General features: G+C 47.5%; 1 protein-coding gene across 1 annotated transcript in view; it reads left to right on the top strand.

Annotated features, from left to right (window-relative positions):
* LOC125428015 (tensin-2-like) overlaps positions 1 to 17927 on the top strand; it is a 54285-nt gene extending 36358 nt beyond the window's left edge. Inside the window, exons 2-8 of the mRNA XM_048487590.1 lie at positions 2849 to 2910; positions 3523 to 3672; positions 7263 to 7320; positions 11777 to 13051; positions 13529 to 13670; positions 14557 to 15458; positions 17629 to 17927. Of these exons, the coding sequence (XP_048343547.1) occupies positions 2849 to 2910; positions 3523 to 3672; positions 7263 to 7320; positions 11777 to 13051; positions 13529 to 13670; positions 14557 to 15458; positions 17629 to 17927 (2888 nt within the window). The remainder of the gene's footprint in view (positions 1 to 2848; positions 2911 to 3522; positions 3673 to 7262; positions 7321 to 11776; positions 13052 to 13528; positions 13671 to 14556; positions 15459 to 17628) is intronic.
* The last annotated feature ends 402 nt before the right edge of the window (positions 17928 to 18329 follow it).

Below are 18329 nucleotides of genomic sequence, written 5' to 3'. Positions count from 1 at the left end.
CCAGCATAGAGTTTGCTCTAATGATCCCCAGCATAGAGTTTGCTAGCCACTTTTCAAGCCACTTTCACAATTGTTTGAAAGTGCATTTTGGTATTCTGCACAGTAAAATCCAGCTTTAAAGTGGATTGAAACTGCATTATTCTGCATGTGCAGAAGGGGCCTCTGTGACCGTTCTATAGAATAGCCCTTGATGTTCCCCTTCTCGCTGATATTTTTTTCTAAGGCTTTTTGAATGTTGGACAGCCACTAATTCTACAGCCAAAGAACTCATGCACGCTGCTTCCCAAGAAAGGACTCACAACAACCAGTTTTTGGGCTGCAGAAACTTTATGGATTACTAGTAAACGTTGAGATGAGACGTCACCCCATGGGTCAGAAATGACCTGGAGCTTGCACCTTTACCATTTTAAATGCAATGATGAAGAGAGTTTGGCTATCCTGCTGGTGTAACCACCCACATAGCACACAAGTGGATGCCCTGTCGGGCCTGCCAGAGGTTGTGTCAGGCTGGCCCTTGAGGTTCCCCAGACTTAGGCTCATTCCGCACATGCAGAATAATGCACTTTCAAACTGCTTTCAGTGCTCTTTAAAGCTGTGCGGAATAGCAAAATCCACTTGCAAACAGTTGTGAAAGTGGTTTGAAAACGCATTATTTTGCGTGTGCGGAAGGGGTCCAGGATTGGCTTGGGGTTTGGGTGTCATGAAACATATTGGTGGGTGTCATATTGGAGATCCCTGCAGCATAAACGTGTCCCGCACTTTCATATTGTTCTCTGCTCTCAAGTTGGTGTTGGAAAAAACCTTTTCCATTCCCTGCCAGGGTATGACATTTATTATCCACATTTATGTAAAATGGAAACAAGAAAGCTGGAAAATCCCGATTTCAATAAAACTATTAACACTGACTTTTAAAAAAACCCTGAAACTTGCTCAAGACATAACTCTGGAGTTTTTCTTTCTCCTTTCAAGGCTACATCCTTGTCAGGATAGGTCACTGCTTGTGCCGGCTGTTTCTTGTTCAAACCATTGGCTTTGAGTTCAGCTGGATGAGTGATTCTCAGAATTCAATGGCAACACAGTGAACAAGTGAAATGAGTCAGTGGTTTTGCATTTTTCCCCACAAAACAGAAGAAGATTACTTCAATATGTGGCCATGGTCTGTATAAGTGTGCACACAAACACTTTGGATTGAAACGCTGTATGCAGATCACACCATTTTCTGCAGGACATGTTTACCATTGGTCTTCTGCCGGAATAAATGCTGTAGATTTTCCCTGCTTGAGATTTAATATTGGTGATGTGAAATTCAGTGGGTCTCTTCACTGCTTACATCACTGCTTACATAAGAACATAAGAACAAGCCAGCTGGATCAGACCAGAGTCCATCTAGTCCAGCTCTCTGCTACTCGCAGTGGCCCACCAGGTGCCTTTGGGAGCTCACATGCAGGAGGTGAAAGCAATGGCCTCCTGCGGCTGTTGCTCCCGAGCACCTGGTCTGTTAAGGCATTTGCAATCTCAGATCAAAGAGGATCAAGATTGGTAGCCATAAATCGACTTCTCCTCCATCAATCTGTCCAAGCCCCTTTTAAAGCTATCCAGGTTAGTGGCCATCACCACCTCCTGTGGCAGCATATTCCAAACACCAATCACACGTTGCGTGAAGAAGTGTTTCCTTTTATTAGTCCTAATTCTTCCCCCCAGCATTTTCAATGAATGCCCCCTGGTTCTAGTATTGTGAGAAAGAGAGAAAAATTTCTCTCTGTCAACATAGGGGATGAACCTGACTTCAGTCCAGCAGGTTCTTTCCTCAACCTGTTTTTACTTACCAGAGGAAAAAAATAAAGCTCCTAGCCCTTATGGCTGCTAGAATGGATTATGGAGATTTTGTGAATACTTTCAAATCTTAAGAATGGGCTTAGCTGAGAAAGGTGTTCAGTGGATTTGGGGTTTCAGTTCTTGGCATCACAACTTGTATATTTTTGCAAGTGATGCGCATTAAACAGATGTGTACAAATCTGGGTATGTACACGTTAGCTATATTATTGCACAGAACCGTGCACAGTCTTGTCCCTGATGCGTCTCCAGAGCTGGTTTTTAAGTATATCTGGTTACTAAACCTGTTGGATAGGAGCTCTGTGTTTACACTCATAAGGAGTTTCTTCTTGAGCAGGCTGTCTGCTGTAGTCTTAAACAAGAAACAAAAAATCTGACTACAAAGATGGTGCTTGTAATCTTTGATCAACTTACTTTAGGGCAGACGAGGAGATTTTCCAAATATCTGTGCAGACTCCAAGCTGACCATTGAACAACTGCAGACTTTAAAAATTGTTTAAGAAAGAGTTTAGGCTTTGTAAAGCCGTTTCTGTAGATCCTTTACATCTTCTTGAAAGGTGCTTCTGCATACCTGAGCATACTTTTCCACAAAATCAGTAAGAGTGAGTTTTGGAGTTTCTTTTATTTGATGGTTGCTATTGCACCCTGCTTCCCATTTAAAGGTAACAAGATTGGCCAGCTCTTGTGCATTTGTGCAGTCTAGCTAGTGTTGTTCATAGTCCATCCATCTTTTCCAATTGCTGGGCTTCTTTTCCAATTGCTGCATACCTTCTCTGTTCTGTGAAATGGGCTTGATGGTACAGTCCCGATGACTGTCTGGAAAGCTGTCTATGTCTTCAGGATGCTTATCAGCCACTGTGAATGTGACAGTTTTGGTTTACTAACACAAATGGTTCAGATATTTGCTTCATTTGTATAATAAACATCTGGATCCAATTAATTGGGTCTTGAGGGCTAGTAGTGGATGGGTGTAGTGGGTGTAGATATCATACCTTGTATGTGATTTTCCTTGAAGGCATCTGCTTGGCCACTTCTGGTGGACGGAGGCTCTTATCTTCCCATTTCACTTCTATTAGTGTAAGTGTTGCTGCCTAGGAAATTGCTTATGCTTTTCTGCTTGCAAAAGAGAATTTTGGTAAGCATTTTTAATAGCTCAGTGGTTATGGTTGTGGCTCAGTGGTATCTATTTGGCATGCAGAAGATTCAGTACCTGGCATCTCCAGTTAAAAGAGCAGGTAGCGGGTGATTTGAACGATCTTTGCAGCTTGGTTCCACACAGAGATAGGGAACTTCTGCACAGTGGTGGGGAATGGTTAGAGCATAGGTGTCAAACTTGCGGCCCTCCAGATGTTATGGACATCTGCTGGCAGGGGATGATGGGAACTGTAGTCCATGACATCTGGAGGGCCGCAAGTTTGACACCTGTGGTTTAGAGGGACTACTGCTTGGAAGTCTCTCATCCAGATACTTGCCAGGGTCAAGGTGGAGAGTGTGTGAATGGCTCAAGGTCACCCAGCAGGTTGCCACGGATTCAAAGAGTGGGATTCAAACCTGGGCTTCCCAGATCCTAGTCCGATACCTTAGCCACCATACCACGCTGGTTCTTGTTTTATGGGCTACAGTTCCAGAATGTTAGGCTGTTGGTCTGTCTTGGTTTGATGGGTTCTTGTTCCTTTCTTTCCTGTGCAGCTCTTGGAGTACGTGGGAAAGGGAAAGAGCATCATTGACGTGGGCTTGGCGCAGGCACGGCAGCCCCTGAGCACGAGGAGTCACTACTTCGAGGTGGAAATCGTAGATCCAGGAGAGAAATGCTACATCGCCCTTGGCCTCGCTCGCAAGGTAAAATCTGTGTTGTGAGATGGACATGCCCATGTGCTGATAGATCCACCTGTATATGCAGCGGCTTCTTGGGAGTGTTCCTGTCCCAGCTGTGGGCTGCATGTTGAATGATGCAGTTGTGTGGGTGGGGCCTGTTACTTGGGTCTTTCCTCTACTTTTCATTGAGTGGGAAAGACACTTTCATTGTGGCCCTCCCACAGGCCTGCTGTGTCCCCCCCGGAGTAGAGTGCAGGAAGCTACAGATCTGGGCCTAGAAACTTTAGAGCCTTTTCTACATTTAACCTATTTCCAGGGAAGAATGTTACTGTAGGAAATGTGTAGGTCTTGTAGGAAATGTGGTGGGTGTTTGCCCATTTGGGTTGTACGGAAAACCTAGAGTAGTAGTAAAAGATTGACTTTACGCAGAGTGTATCCTTTGGGTCTCAATGAGAAAGGCAGACTGGAAATCAATAAGCAAGCAAATAAATAAATAAGCAAACAAATAAACAAACAAATAATAAACGAATAACCTTTTACCCTGCGTATGGAGGATAATAACATTAAGTGTTTTTTATGCAGTTGGTCAGTACAGGGGAATGTCACCACAGGCCAAATACCCAGTCTGAACTGAAACCTCTAATGGCATTCAGATAACAACAATAATAAATACTTTAAAAAATACAAATTTATAAAAGAGCATATAACAAAATAGGACTCTATATTAGAAAACCCTTTGAAATGATAAATTAAACATTAAATAAAGTTGTGGGCTTTGTGGGCTGTGTGGCCATGGTCTGGTACAGTGATGGCGAACCTTTTTGAGCGAGTGCCCAAATTGCAACCCAAAACCCACTTATTTATCGCAAAGTGCCAACATGGCAATTTAACCTAAATACTGAGGTTTTAGTTTTAAAAGAAGGTTTGCTCCCAGACGCGCGTTACTCAGGAGTAAGCTTGGTGAAGCAACCGTTCAACGCTTCGAATGGGTGAATCATGACCCTAGGAGGGTTTACTCAGAAGCAAGGCCAGCCTAGATGTGTGTGTGGGCAGGGAGGGTGATTGTCCGCTCCTCCTACATAACAAACTCTGTGTGCGCGTGCCCACAGAGAAGGCTCTGAGTGCCACCTCTGGCACGCGTGCCATAGGTTCGCCACCACTGGTCTGGTAGATCTTGTTCCTAACGTTTTGCCTGCATCTGTGGCTGGCATCTTCAGAGATGTATCACAGAGAGAAGTGTGTACACTTCTCTCTCTGCTACATCTCTGAAGATGCCAGCCACAGATGCAGACAAAACGTTAGGAGCAAGATCTACCAGATCTACAGCCACACATATCTACAGCCACACAGCCTGGAAAGCCCACAACAATCAGTTGAGTTTGACTGGAAAGCCTTCAACAATACACTAAATAAAGTATTTCAAAGGTTACACCCAGTCATTCTTTTGTGGTTGCTCATTCCTGTGAATGTGCCTGTAAGTGGTGAAATAGAGAGATGACCTGAGGGCATTCATTCATTGTATTTTGGGCCCCCTTTTCATACTGGTTTTAATGGTAATGGAGCAGCAGTGGCGTAGGAGGTTAAGAGCTCATGTATCTAATCTGGAGGAACCAGGTTTGATTCCCAGCTCTTCTGCCTGAGCTGTGGAGGCTTATCTGGGGAATTCAGATTAGCCTGTACACTCCCACACACGCCAGCTGGGTGACCTTGGGCTAGTCACAGCTCCTCGGAGCTCTCTCAGCCCCACCTACCTCACAGGGTGTTTGTTGTGAGGGGGGAAGGGCAAGGAGATTGTCAGCCCCTTTGAGTCTCCTGCAGCAGAGAAAGGGGGGATATAAATCCCAAACTCCTCCTCCTCCTCCTCCTCATGGAAAGTAGCATTTGGAAGTAGCATTTCCGGTAGGAAAGTAACACAGTGGGAAAAGCACTCATTGCCCCTACCCTTTGAATCACAATCCCTGTATTGTATTCTACCAGAAAACAAATGTTGCCAGAGTGATAAAATAATAATGGAGAGACACATACCCTCTAGTTCTACCCCACGGTTTTTTCTCTGGGGAAGCAGGATAGTACTTTCAAGGTGAGCAGAAAACAAGACTTCCTGGGTGAAAAAAGGATGATATTGGGGACTTCCTCACTTTGGGGCACTCCTAGCAGTTGCCTGTGTGACACATAAGTGGATTTGACTCCTGCTTCAGAGATTCCTAAGGTCAGGAGACTTCCCAGCTGCAGGATTATTCATTCTCTTAGCTGCAGCTGGACACACCTGGCGTGCGACTTGGTTTTCCAAGCCATGTTTTCTTCCTCCGAGTGAATTCCACTTAACAAATCAGAAACAGGCAGGGCTGAGTGCTGCTTTCGATCTTCAGCGCTGGCCTGGCCTGCGTCCCTGGTCCTTTCCTGCCAGATGCAGCCCATCTGGTCCTGTTGCTCTAACCAACACATAGCCTGCCTTCATGTGGCTGCGTTAGCTTCTCTGAGGCCCAGGCCAGTTCATTCCCTCCTCTCATTGCTTCAGCTTAGGGGCTCTGCCACTAAGGCAGAGATACTCTCCTTGATGATGAACACGTGAAGCTACTTTATATTGAATCAGACCATCAGTCCATCAGTGTAAGTCCTGTCTATTCTGACTGACAGCAGCAGTCCAGGGTCTCAGGTGGATGTCTATCACATTACTTACTACTTGCTCTTTTGGACTGGAAATGGTGGGAATCAAGCTTGGGACCAGAGCTGATGTTCTATCACTGACTGTGGCCCCTTTTGTCAGTTCCAGAAAGAGCTTTCCTTCCTTTTCCTGTTCATGGGTTTTGCAAGTCTACTCTCTGAAATAATTACCTCTGAAGAATGAATGAAGGGAATCCATCCATTCCTTTAAACTTCATGCTCTGCGTCCGTGATCGTGTCCTGACTGTATGAAGAAAATGGGTGTCCTTAGTAGCTTGAACAGTCTGCATAGCTTAGCTCACTGTTATTTATTGCATTTTATGGAAATTTAATTAATTTATAGTATTAATTAGTATATACAATTTATAGATCTTGGGGAAGGCTATACCTTTTTAGTAAATAGGCTATGAATGACGAATATTTTAATCCTGTCTTTTAAGTGTAGTTTTACTATACTTGTTCACAATCCCGTGTACAATGGAATGGACAAAATTTTTTAATCTACGTTATTTTTTATAAATGAAGTGTGATTTTAGAATGTAAAACTACTCATAGACGCCATGTACAACTCTTTTAAATTTAGTGATGGTCTATACTCACGCTTTTGTATCTTATGCCAATAAAGGTCTATTGTATTGTATTGTACAATCAATTGATGGCATAGCTTGGCTCAACCTGAGTTTATCAGAGCCTAGGTTGGGGCTAAGCTGGATTGGCCCTGATTAATTCTTGGATGGCAGACCACCAAGGAAAGGCCAGGGTCACAGGCAGTCATTGGCAAACCACCTCTGTTCCGTTCTTGCCTGGAAGACCCTGGATTGTGGTTTCTATGAATCACTTGCAGATTGATGTTCAGTTTGTAGATTAACCTGATCCTTGTTTGTTGAAGAAAACCTGGGTGATTAAATCGCTGCGTTCCATGAACAGCCTTGTTCTCTTTCTTGTTGTAGGATTACCCAAAAAATCGGCACCCTGGCTGGAGCCGAGGATCTGTAGCCTACCATGCAGGTGAGCAAGAATTTGCAGTTCAGCACAGCTTAGGGGCATAGTGAGGATAGCTGATCAACATTTAGAGCTTGTGTTTAGATTTACTTTCCTAGATAATGTTCTTTCTTGCATTTCTATGGAAACAGAACCATTGTGGCTGAGATGGAGTGAGGGTGTGCGTGTCTGTAAATCGTGAAGCTCATAAAAATACCAGTCAAAGCTTATTGAATGCAGTGTGTTTAGATTGAACAAGGTACCACCTTTTAAAAATACATTCCAGAAGCAGAGCGCTTAAAAAGGCAGTACAAGCTTTGGATAGGCAAACACCCCAAGAGAGATCCGCAATATTCGAGTCTGATAGCAACTTAGAGACCAACAAGATTTTCAGGGTATTGACTTTTGAGTCAAAGTTCCCTTTGTCAAGTTATTTGACGAAGCGAGCTTTGACTCCCAGAAGCTCATAACTTGAAAACCTTGTTGCTCTCTAAGCTGCTACTGAGCTGCCAGAGAGAACGCCCCCTGCTGGGTGGGCATTTGACCTGCATGGCACCAAGGAAAGATCAGCACCAGTGCAGCTTACAGGAAACATTGCTGCCAATACAATGGAACAACTGAAATGTCCACAAGGTGGGTTTCCCTGCATTTTCACACTCCCAATCCCATGTTCCCCTACCGCTTGTGCTTTTTCTACGTGTTTTTTTAAAAACATCAATTGTATATATTACACTATGCTGATCTGTGCATTCCACCGGGCTTTTGGAGTGCCCAGCTGCTGATAAGTGCCCCCACTTTATTCTCCTGTGTTTGGGGTCCCTTACCATCTATGGGACCTTTCCCCCCCCCCCCTCTTTGGGAGGGTTCTTAAATAAGGGTTTTATTGCTGACGCCGTTTTAATATATTGACCGCTGTGTTTATTTTAATGGGTTTTTAACTGTATATGTTATATATTTATGTTGTTCACCGCCCAGAGCCCTTCGGGGGTAGGGCAGTATATAAAACTCTATAATTAACAAACAAACAAACAAACAAACAAATAAATACAGTTCTCTGAATTAGTTTTAAAGTTTGTTTGTAGTCCCTTGCATTGTGGAGATATATCCCCCGCCTTATATCTGCTCAATGAAAGGGGCAAAGAGACTTACCTGTGTACTAACAAAAGCTGGGAATTCAGAGAATTTGATGCACAAATTGTGAATGTTATAATGACGATCAGTTGCCAATTTAAAAAGCCTCCTGTTGGCAGGAAGGGGACAGTTGCTCCAGGGCTGAGAAAATGGCTGTCATGTGGGTGGGACTGGGAAAATCTGAACTTTCCCACCCACACAAATCTTCACAGTGAAACAGGCTTGGACAGATTGGGGAAAAGCTGGTGACACTCGGGAGGTGCATAAATGCACCATGATGTTGTGGAGAAATGGAAGAGGCGTGAACCCATTTCCCAGCACGGTTGAGCCCAGGGCATTGTTGAGCCCAGAGCAAATCTGGAAAAGGTCTTGATCTTCAAAGGTGACCATCTGCAAAGCAAAGTCTCCTTTTGATTTAAGACTCAAGAAGTGATTTTGGGAATTTGCCTTGTCGTAATTTGGCGGCGCTCAAGTCATGTAGGGATTTAATGCTCTAATGTGCAGGATCCGCACGTGGACTGTGCGCTATGGACGCCTGCCTCCAAGCGGGACTGGGGGAATCCCCTGGAATCATAGCTCATCTGCAGTTCCCAGTGAGAAAATGGATGCTTTGGATGGTGGACTCTGACACTGTGCCCCACTGAGGTCCCTGTCTTCCTCAGACTCCACCCCCCGATATCCAGGAGTTTCCCAACCTGGATCTGGTAACTCAGTCTCCCCACCCCCCTCTAGTACCCAGGGAGGACCTGGCAACCTTGCTGTGCACACTGGGATTTTTCTTGATTACAAGCATGAATCTGACTGCTTCTGCTTCCCGGGCATTTAAAACTGGCCCTTGGGAGTGTGAAGATGCCCCAAAGGGTGTGGTCAATGCTTGATGACATCTCAAAAGCTTGAACGCTAGAGCAGGATTTCACTGGTGGCAGCCATTTGTGATTCTGCCGCCAATTCCAAAGGTGCCCAGAGGCTTCAAAAGGTTGGGCATTGCACTGATATCAACATATCATTATATAGGAACGCCTGCATGTGGTAGCTGGTTTGAGCAGCGTGGGGGAAAGATCAGCACCAGTCAGTGAGCCTCAAACCAAAAGGGAGGAGGTTCAGATTTGTATTCAAAAGTTTGTTTTAATCCGCTACATTTTTAATTTGTAAAAGGTGCTTCCTCTGGGATTCTTCTGTCTATAAGGCAGAGCAAAGTCCCTTAGTTTCTAGCAGGGGTCCCCAAACTACGGCCCGGGGGCCAAATGTGGCCCCCTGAAGGCATTTATCCGGCCCGCCAGGCATGGCGGCAGTGGCTCCATTCATGTGCAGTGGGGGCTCGAGGGAGAGGAGGAAACCAGCCCTGGGGCAATGGCCGCTAAGGATTTCAGAAGCATGATGGCACTCCCCTAAATCTCCATGAATTTTCTTCTGACTCAGAGTTGAAATCCTTATATGTGGTAACGCCTGCTCCTCAGCCTCTTCCTCCTCGGCTACTCCATGTGTTGCTCTCAGGCTTTCTTGTTCCGGCTCATCTCCCATTGGCATCAGCCAGGCTGGCTAATCGGCCGCTGGCTGCTAGGGAGGAAAAGAACCGTGAAGATACCTGATCCTAAGCATGGAACGCCCATTGGGAAAGTTCTGCTTTTTTTTTTTACAGGGGAAGGTATTCCACAGCCTCCCCAACAATATTTGGAGCCCACCCTGTACTTGACATACTTTGGTCACTGTTCTAAAAATAGACCATGACAGAAAGGCTGAAAAGTGAAATCAAACATTTTACAATCATTTGTGCATAGGAATTTGTTCATAGTTTTTTTTAGTCCGGCCCTCCAACAGTCTGAGGGACAGTGAACTGGCCCCCTGTTTAAAAAGTTTGGGGACCCCTGATCTTGACCGTTATCTGTGTATCTAAAGCAGCTTTAAATACTGGGCAAGAAGTCAGTAATTGCGCAGTCGACTTTTTTCTTTTTGATCGTGTTTTTGAAAGCAACAGGTCAGCAGATATTTCAGGGGGAGGGAATGAAAATGGTCTGGAGAAATAGTTTCAGCTGGCACCAAGAATTCAAAACACTTGGCAGCCAGGCAGGAGGCGCAAGGGAGAGCGTTGCACAATTGTGTTTATATGAGGGCAGAGCCAGCGTACCTTCTCCCTTTTGTTGATTTTAATGAAGTTTGGTATTTTGAGGACGTCCCCTCCCTCACTGGGCAAGGGTGGGAATGCCCCCTCCCACGGCCTGCAGGTCTGACCACGGTTGCTCCTGGGAGCTGTAATTCCCAACAGCTGGCTTTTGCTCAGTCTGTCCTGATTACATTTTCCTCCTAATGTCCACCTAACGTAAACTCGTTAAGAACCACAATAAATAAAATTCCAGAGGGAATAGTCAAGCGGCACTTTAACATCTGTGGTGAAACCACGTTAGACCCCAGAAAAAATGATAGCAGGATGGGATAAAGCCAATTCCTCCTTTCCAGCAAAAAGCAGATGTTGGCAGCAGGGGAAAGTCGGTATTTTTTGTACTCCAGATCTGTACTAAAAGAGTACTGTCAATGTTCAGGATTCAAGGGAGGGGGGGTCACGTTGGATGGATGGATGGATGGATGGATGACAGGAAGGAAATGGCCTCTTGGAAGGAAATGCCATCCAGCCTTTTGCCAAAGGTGAGCAACAATCGCCCCCTGCTGGACGAAGCTAGAATAGATTATCAGCAAGATCATTAAACCACACTTGAGGCCAAACTGCAGCTGATACTGGAGTTCCGTGAGTGGAACTCCAGATGTGTTATTGGTTCCCCCCCCCCAAAAAAAATCAGCTGTGTGTGGTAGGGAACAATAGGCATCAGGGCTACAGCATTAGAGAAGGGGTGGATCAGCTATTCTCCCCGCACTGGAGTAAACCCAACCTAGGATAACCAACTTCAAGCTGGGAAATTCCTGGAGATTTAGGGATGGAGCCTAGAGACAGCGGGGTTTGGAGAGGTGACCGACCTCCATGAGGTATAATATTTACAGAGTCCACCCTTCACAGCAGCCATGTTCCCCAGGGGAACGGATCTCTGTAGTCTGGAGATCAGTGGTAATTCCCGGAGATCTCTAGGCATCACCTGGAGGTTGGCAAGCCTATCCCACTAAGCCAAGTTTGAAGCCTTCCTCTGACTGAAGTGGCCCTGGGAATCTCTGCACTGAAGCACGAGCCAACAGGGGTTCAAGTGCTGACGCAGGGGTTCAAGTGTGGCGGAGTAAGCCTTTGAGTGTGCTGGTTGCATACTGCAGAGATTCCAGGCCACGCAGACAAGGAGGAGTGCCAATTGTATGGCTTGCCTGGCCTCTTCTATCTCTGTCTCCTGATCAGCACTGCACTTCTTCTTCACAGATGTCTCGCATACCCGGGGCCCACTTGACGGCAGCCTCTATGCCAGGATCAAGAAGAAATGCGACCTTAGCAGCTTTTCTTCTAGCAACGGCAGCCCCAGCAGCCCTGAGTCCCCTCCCCAGCAATGTGGGCGCCTCCTTTCCATCAGCAGTGATTCAGGGCACTCGTCCATGCTGACTGAAAAGGCAGATGACAACACGCCACCCTCCAGGCACCAGCCCACGCTTGCTGAGAAGGAGGAACTGGACAGGTTGCTGGGCAGGTTTGGGGTCCAGCCTCCACCCCAGCAGCCGAATGAGGGAAATGGTCCTCATGGCGTTCCCCCCTCCGCAGCTGCTCCCAAGGAGAGAGAGACAGCCATTTTGGAAGATGAACTGTCAGACATAGGTCCTCCTGGACCCCACTTTTCCTACCAGACTCAGCGCCCGGGCCTGGCCCGCCACTGTTCCTGTCGCCTTGGTTACCGCTCCCACAGCCCTGAGAGGGCTCATGCTGTGGGCTATTACAGACCAGATGGCACTTTGGAGCGGCGACAACCAATCTATAATGGCGGGCACTCCCACATACACCCTGAGGGGTATGAAGAGAAACAGAGGGTGTACCGCTCGCTGTCTGAGGGCATACAGCCTCACTCTTACTCCTTCAGCCATGAACCTCTGCCCTCTCACAGTCCCAGCCGACAGGACCACGAGGAGCTAGTAATCTTGGAGGACCCGCCCGCTTTCATATGCCCTTGCCAGGACTGCCAAGAGGCTGCTCGTGAAGAGGCGAGGGTGCCCACTGCTTCTTTCTATGGCCTGCGTATAGACCGGGAACCAGATCTGTGGGGGGTGGAGAACACAAGGCCGTCCTTCCTTCATCATCCCCTTCATCGGGGTGGACAGCCCGTGCCTCTTCTGATGCCAGCTACCTACGGGCACCACCACTTGTCCCATGGGCAACACCAGGCTTTTAACTTCGAGCCCAAGATGGTGGCACCTCACCTAAGCCATAGTTACTCCACCCATCAGAGGGCAAAAGTAATGGAAGAGAATGCAGAACCGTTCCCTTATCACCGCTACGGTCCAGCTTATCCTCCAGTTACATCGTACACCTACGGTAGAGCCCCAACCAAGGCCTGCATTTCTCCTTATGGCTCAGGGTACTCAGGGTCTCCCCACTCCGGCTCCATTTCACCAACTAGCCCGCTGTATCCAACCACCAGGAAGCATGGGTATGAGCCTCCGGAGAGCAGCGAAGGATACTTACTACCAGGGCCCCCAGAAAGGCCACGTGGTAAGTGACCGGCACAGAGAGCATGAGGTGTCCAGATTGGTGGGAGGCAGTTTGCAGGCAGGGAAGGGGGATAAATGGCCATGGGATCCTTTTCACAGCGGTTTCATGCTCAACAGTTAAGGTCTGATTCCCCACTCCTTCACCTGAGTGGCGGAGGCTTATCTGGTGAACCAGATGTATTTCTGCACTCCTACATTCCTGCTGGGTGACCTTGGGCTAGTCACTGTTCTTCGGACCTCTCTCAGCCCCACCTACAAATTCCAACAGCCCCTGCCCATGCTGGGAGGGGCTGATGGGAATTGTAGTCCATGAACATCTGGAGAGCCGCAGGTTGCAGACCCCTAGTCCATAGTCCATACAGTGGTGGGGGAGAGCGGTCACCCATGGGGGGGGACATAAAACTCAGATTTTGCTACATTTTCCCTAGATACGCCTCTACTGACCATGCAGGGTTTCTTCTCTGCTTGCTTTCCACAGAGCTGCAAGAATGCAGAGAGGCCACCCCCTGGCAAGAGGCTCCTGGTTCCCTTCCGCAGCATCTGCAGGAGGGTCGAGGTACCTGCGCAGATATGTCTGGCCCTCCCATGCACACCAGCAGCCCAGTTTTCAGCAATGACAGGTGAGCGTGCTGCAGAGCGAAGGAGTCTGAGCTTCTCTTGTTTCAGCCCTCTTTCTCAAAACACACAAGCCCTCCTGTGGATCTGTTTTCAAAGTCAACTTCTGGGCAGTTGCTCCAATTGCAGAACAGCCGTTTTCAAACTGTGTTCCAAAGAACACTTCCTTGAAGCTTAACGGGGCTTCTCAAGTAAGAGGACCACTAATGCCACAAAGGTCCCCCAGGGGGGGGGAGCAGTCACGTGCACCCACTACTACAGTTGCCAACCTCCAGCCGGGACCTGGAGATCTCCCAGAATTACAACTGATCTCCAGGCTATAGAGATTAAATCCCCTGGAGAATATGGCTGCTTTGCAGGGGGTCGACTCTATACCCGTGGTGGCGAAGCTATGGCAATTGTTTGACAGGTGTGATGTCCATTGGCCATGCTGGCAGGGGCTGATGGGAATTGTAGTCCATGAGCATCTGGAGTGCCTTATCTTCGCCACTTATACTTCTGCAGGGAGTGAAGCACTAGATACAGGACTGAGTTACTATCAGGCCCCCTGCCAGCATGGCCAATTGGCTGTGCTGGCAGGGGCTGATGGGAATTGTAGTCCATAACATCTGGAGTGCCTTAGCTTCGCCACCACTGCTCTATACCTTATGCCCAGAAGCGGCATCACACCTGTCAAACATTTGCCATACTTTGGTAGACCCCCAGAGTTTTGGCAATGCATAGAGTGGACTGAAAAATAATGTCTTGCTTGCTGTAGCCACTAGAGTGCCAGCTGGTCTGATAGGAGTGGGCAATTTCCTACCACAGGGCAACTCCGCTATGGGTGTGTTTTTCTGTGAATGCCAGACACGGTTCTCAAAGTTTATTCACTGTATACTGGTTACTTTGCAGCTCTGGAACACACAAGCACAGCAACACAGCCACCAACCCACCTGAAACTACACTCCAGTCAAGCCCCGAAGAGCTGGCTCCTCCTGGCTGGAAAAGAGGCCCAGAGAAAGCGGCTTCCCCCAGTAGTCCCACACAGACTCTGTCCCCAATGCAGGCCTTCACCCACCTCCCTGCCTTCAGGCAGCAGCAAGCTAATGGATTATCTCTGAAGCTTGGCCTCCAGCTGCCACAGCCACCTCCCCGCATTCTCTGCACGTCCAGCCCACCACACGTCCCCCTCTCGCCCACAACAAAGCACGGCGTCCTACAAGAGGCCCACTCACACCAAAATGGATCGGAAATGCCTGGCCCTCACATGGCTGCGGCTTCTTGTGAGTTGTCAGTGGAAGACAAGTTAGGGAACCCTGCAGGCCCTGTAATGGAGAGACAGGCCCAGAGGGGCAGCCCGGTGGTCCCCTGCCACAGCCAGCCCCTTCCCGCCTGCAGAACTGTGTCCAGTGCACCAGCATCACCTCAGAGCCCAGCAGCCTATAATGGCCGCCCACACATTGAGAGAACAGGGTCTGAGATGAGCACCCTTCCTCGTTGCCCCAACAGTAGCCCTTCTCTCGGGCCCTGCTCAATCAGCATCCAGCCGCCAACTCTCAGCTATGGTTGTGCTGACACACAGGGCTCTCCAACCCCATCCTTCCCCATTGCAACAGCCTATTACACAGGTGCAGAGAGTACCTCCTCCAGTCGGGCTCACCTGTGTGAACCACAACAACCTCCACTGCCTGAGAAACATCACACGCTAGTCGCCAAAAACTGGGAAAGGACTTCGCCACCTGGTCGCAGCCCTGGCTCTGCTCATCACGTTACCTTTGCACCTGGTGTACCTGATGGCATTGTACCTGGATCAGGTAACGGGCTTTAGAATAAGGGGAAGGAGAGAGGGTTTTTATTTTGCGGTTCCCTTTTAAAACATGGAGAGAAACACATCTTACCATGACAAGCCTCTGAGGATGCCAGCCCTACACCCTTTTCAACAAAAAGCAGAAATGCAACTTCGTCCGTTACCTGCTGGACCGTCTTTGTTTTAGAAGAAGAAGAGTTTGTATTTATATCCCACCCCCTTTTCTCCTGTAAGGAGACTCAAAGGGACTTACAATCTCCATTCCCTTCCCCCCCCCCCCAACAAACACCCTGTGAGGTGAGTGGGGCTGAGAGAGCTCCGAAGAACTGTGACTAGCCCAAGGTCACCCAGCTGGAATGTGTTGGAGTGCACAAGCTAATCTGGTTCCCCAGATAAGCCTCCACAGCTCAAGTGGCAGAGCGGGGAATCAAACCTGGTTCTCCAGATTACAGTGCACCTGCTCTTAACCACTGCGCCACGCTGGCTCTCCTTAGGACCCAAGTGGAGCATTCTAAAACAAAGATGTTCCAGCAGGTGGCAGCTGAAGTCGCAATTCTACTTCTTTTTGTTGGAAAGGATAGATGCGGGTGAAATGTTAGAAGCAGAAACTACCAGACAACGGCCACACAACCTGGAAAACCTACAACACCTAAAATTAGAAACCTTTATTTTTGCTAAGTTTCTAATTTTAGGTGTTGTAGGTTTTCCAGGCTCTAGATTTTTTAGCAGTTGTCTCAAAATGATTAAAACAACATCTGCTGGTGTAACCTTGGGGTGACCGTCCTCCAGTTGGTGGCTGTTGGTCTCCTGCTATTACAACTGTGGGGCTATTTCAGTTAAGCCCCTTCTTCACATGGTCCCAACAGTTATCATCTGCTCACTTGGTGGCCGTCATGGAGGCCCTCGATAAGATGCAAGGGCTGTATAAATGTGTAGCCAAGCCCACAGAAAAACAGCACAACCAGAAGACTGTGTTAAAAATCTTAAGAACATAAGAACTAGCCTGCTGGATCAGACCAGAGTCCATCTAGTCCAGCACTCTGCTACTCGCAGTGGCCCACCAGGTGCCTTTGGGAGCTCACGTGCAGGATGTGAAAGCAATGGCCTGCTGCTGCTGCTGCTGCTCCTAAGCACCTGGTCTGCTAAGGCATTTGCAATCTGAGATCAAGGAGGATCAAGATTGGTAGCCATAGATTGACTTCTCCTCCATAAATCTGTCCAAGCCCTTTTTAAAGCTATCCAGGTTAGTGGCCATCCCCACCTCCTGTGGCAGCATATTCCAAACACCAATCACACATTGCGTGAAGAAGTGTTTCCTTTTATTAGTCCTAATTCTTCCCCCCAGCATTTTCAATGAATGCCCCCTGGTTCTAGTATTGTGAGATCTTTCCTTTTCCTTTGTGACAGGCAAGTGGTTTAAGTAAGGGAATTTTCAATCATATGGTCTCTAGCCAGTTATACCACATGATTTTTCTAAATGAATAATCCAGATCTTGACTTGATTCCTCTGTCCAGGAGAAGCAGACTTTGTCAGGACCTAGCCAGTTTTCAGCACCCGAACTCAGGACCAGATGGGATAAAATTATGGCCCAAACCTCATGCTCAGAAACTTCAGCTGAAATTCTGCTTTCCTGGGAGCAAGCCCCAGTTCATATAATCAGAGTTGTTTCTGAAGCAAACCTGCTCAGAACGGTTAAGGTCTAATCTACTACAGTGGCAGGAGGAGAGCAAAATGAGTTGTGAGAATGCTGAAATGTTTGGACAGAAAACAGATTATAAAAAAGGATCTGAATTTTTATCCACAACCTAGATCCTGGTTTCATAAGCCATAAGTAGGGAGTTCAGTTATGAGGAGACGTTCGGCCTGTAGGGAGTTCAGTTATGAGGAGACGTTCAGCCTGTAGGGAGTTCAGTTATGAGGAGACGTTCGGCCTGTAGGGAGTTCAGTTATGAGGATCAGGATTTTATATTTTTGCAAGGAGTTCAAAAGAGCCCTGTCGGGATAGGGCGGTATATTAAATCTAATAATAAATAAATAATAATAAAAAATAAGCCTGTGGTTTTCACATGGTATGAGAACTGGGCCTTTATTAGAATGGTCTTCCCTTTTGATGCAGCCTTCTTCTTGCCTGACTTCAGAGAGAAAATAAACTTGTTCCATCTTTGCTTCCTTCCAGATCCACAGCAAGAGAACCAGGTGAATGTCAAATTTGTCCAAGACACATCCAAATTCTGGTACAAACCTCATTTGTCCCGGGACCAAGGTACAGTTCCCAAGTGTTTTTGCCTGGTTCAGCTGGGGGATTTAACAAAAAAAGCAGTATTTAACAGCCTCTCGGATAGGGGTCCCCAAAATAGTGCCACTGGGCCGCATGGCCTCCATCAATACATTTCCTGGAGCCCATCGTGTGTTTTTAGAAAAGCAGCAGCAGCAGGCGGAGCTTTTGCCCAGCAGGGTTTCTCATTGAAGATCTGATTAGCTGTGCAGATTTTTAAAAAGTTGCTTTGGCAGCAGTTGCCACTTCATTCCTGAAGGTAAGCTGTGGGTATGAAAAGCGGTGGCGTACCTGCCTAGGGACAGGGGGTACCCTATGTCCCCAGGCGCCCCCCATTTGGTCACGTGGGGGGGCGCCACCATTTCAGGGTCGTTTGTGTGTTTTTAAAAATTTTTAAGTGTTTTTACGTGTTGGCCTGCAGGGGGCGCATTTTTAAGGCTAGCAGCACCAAAATTTCAGGGCATCATCAAGAGACCGCCCTGATGATACCACCCGAGTTTGGTGATGTTTGGATCAGGGGGAGCAAAGTTATGGACCCCCAAAGGGGTGCCCCATCCCCATTGTTTTCAATGGGAGCTAACAGTAGATGGGGGCTACCCATT

The sequence above is a fragment of the Sphaerodactylus townsendi genome, linkage group LG03 (assembly GCF_021028975.2).
Source record: "Sphaerodactylus townsendi isolate TG3544 linkage group LG03, MPM_Stown_v2.3, whole genome shotgun sequence".
In the NCBI taxonomy this organism is placed as follows: domain Eukaryota; kingdom Metazoa; phylum Chordata; class Lepidosauria; order Squamata; family Sphaerodactylidae; genus Sphaerodactylus; species Sphaerodactylus townsendi.
Note: the sequence above shows the minus strand (reverse complement) of the source record. Positions and strands in the feature narration are given on the sequence as shown.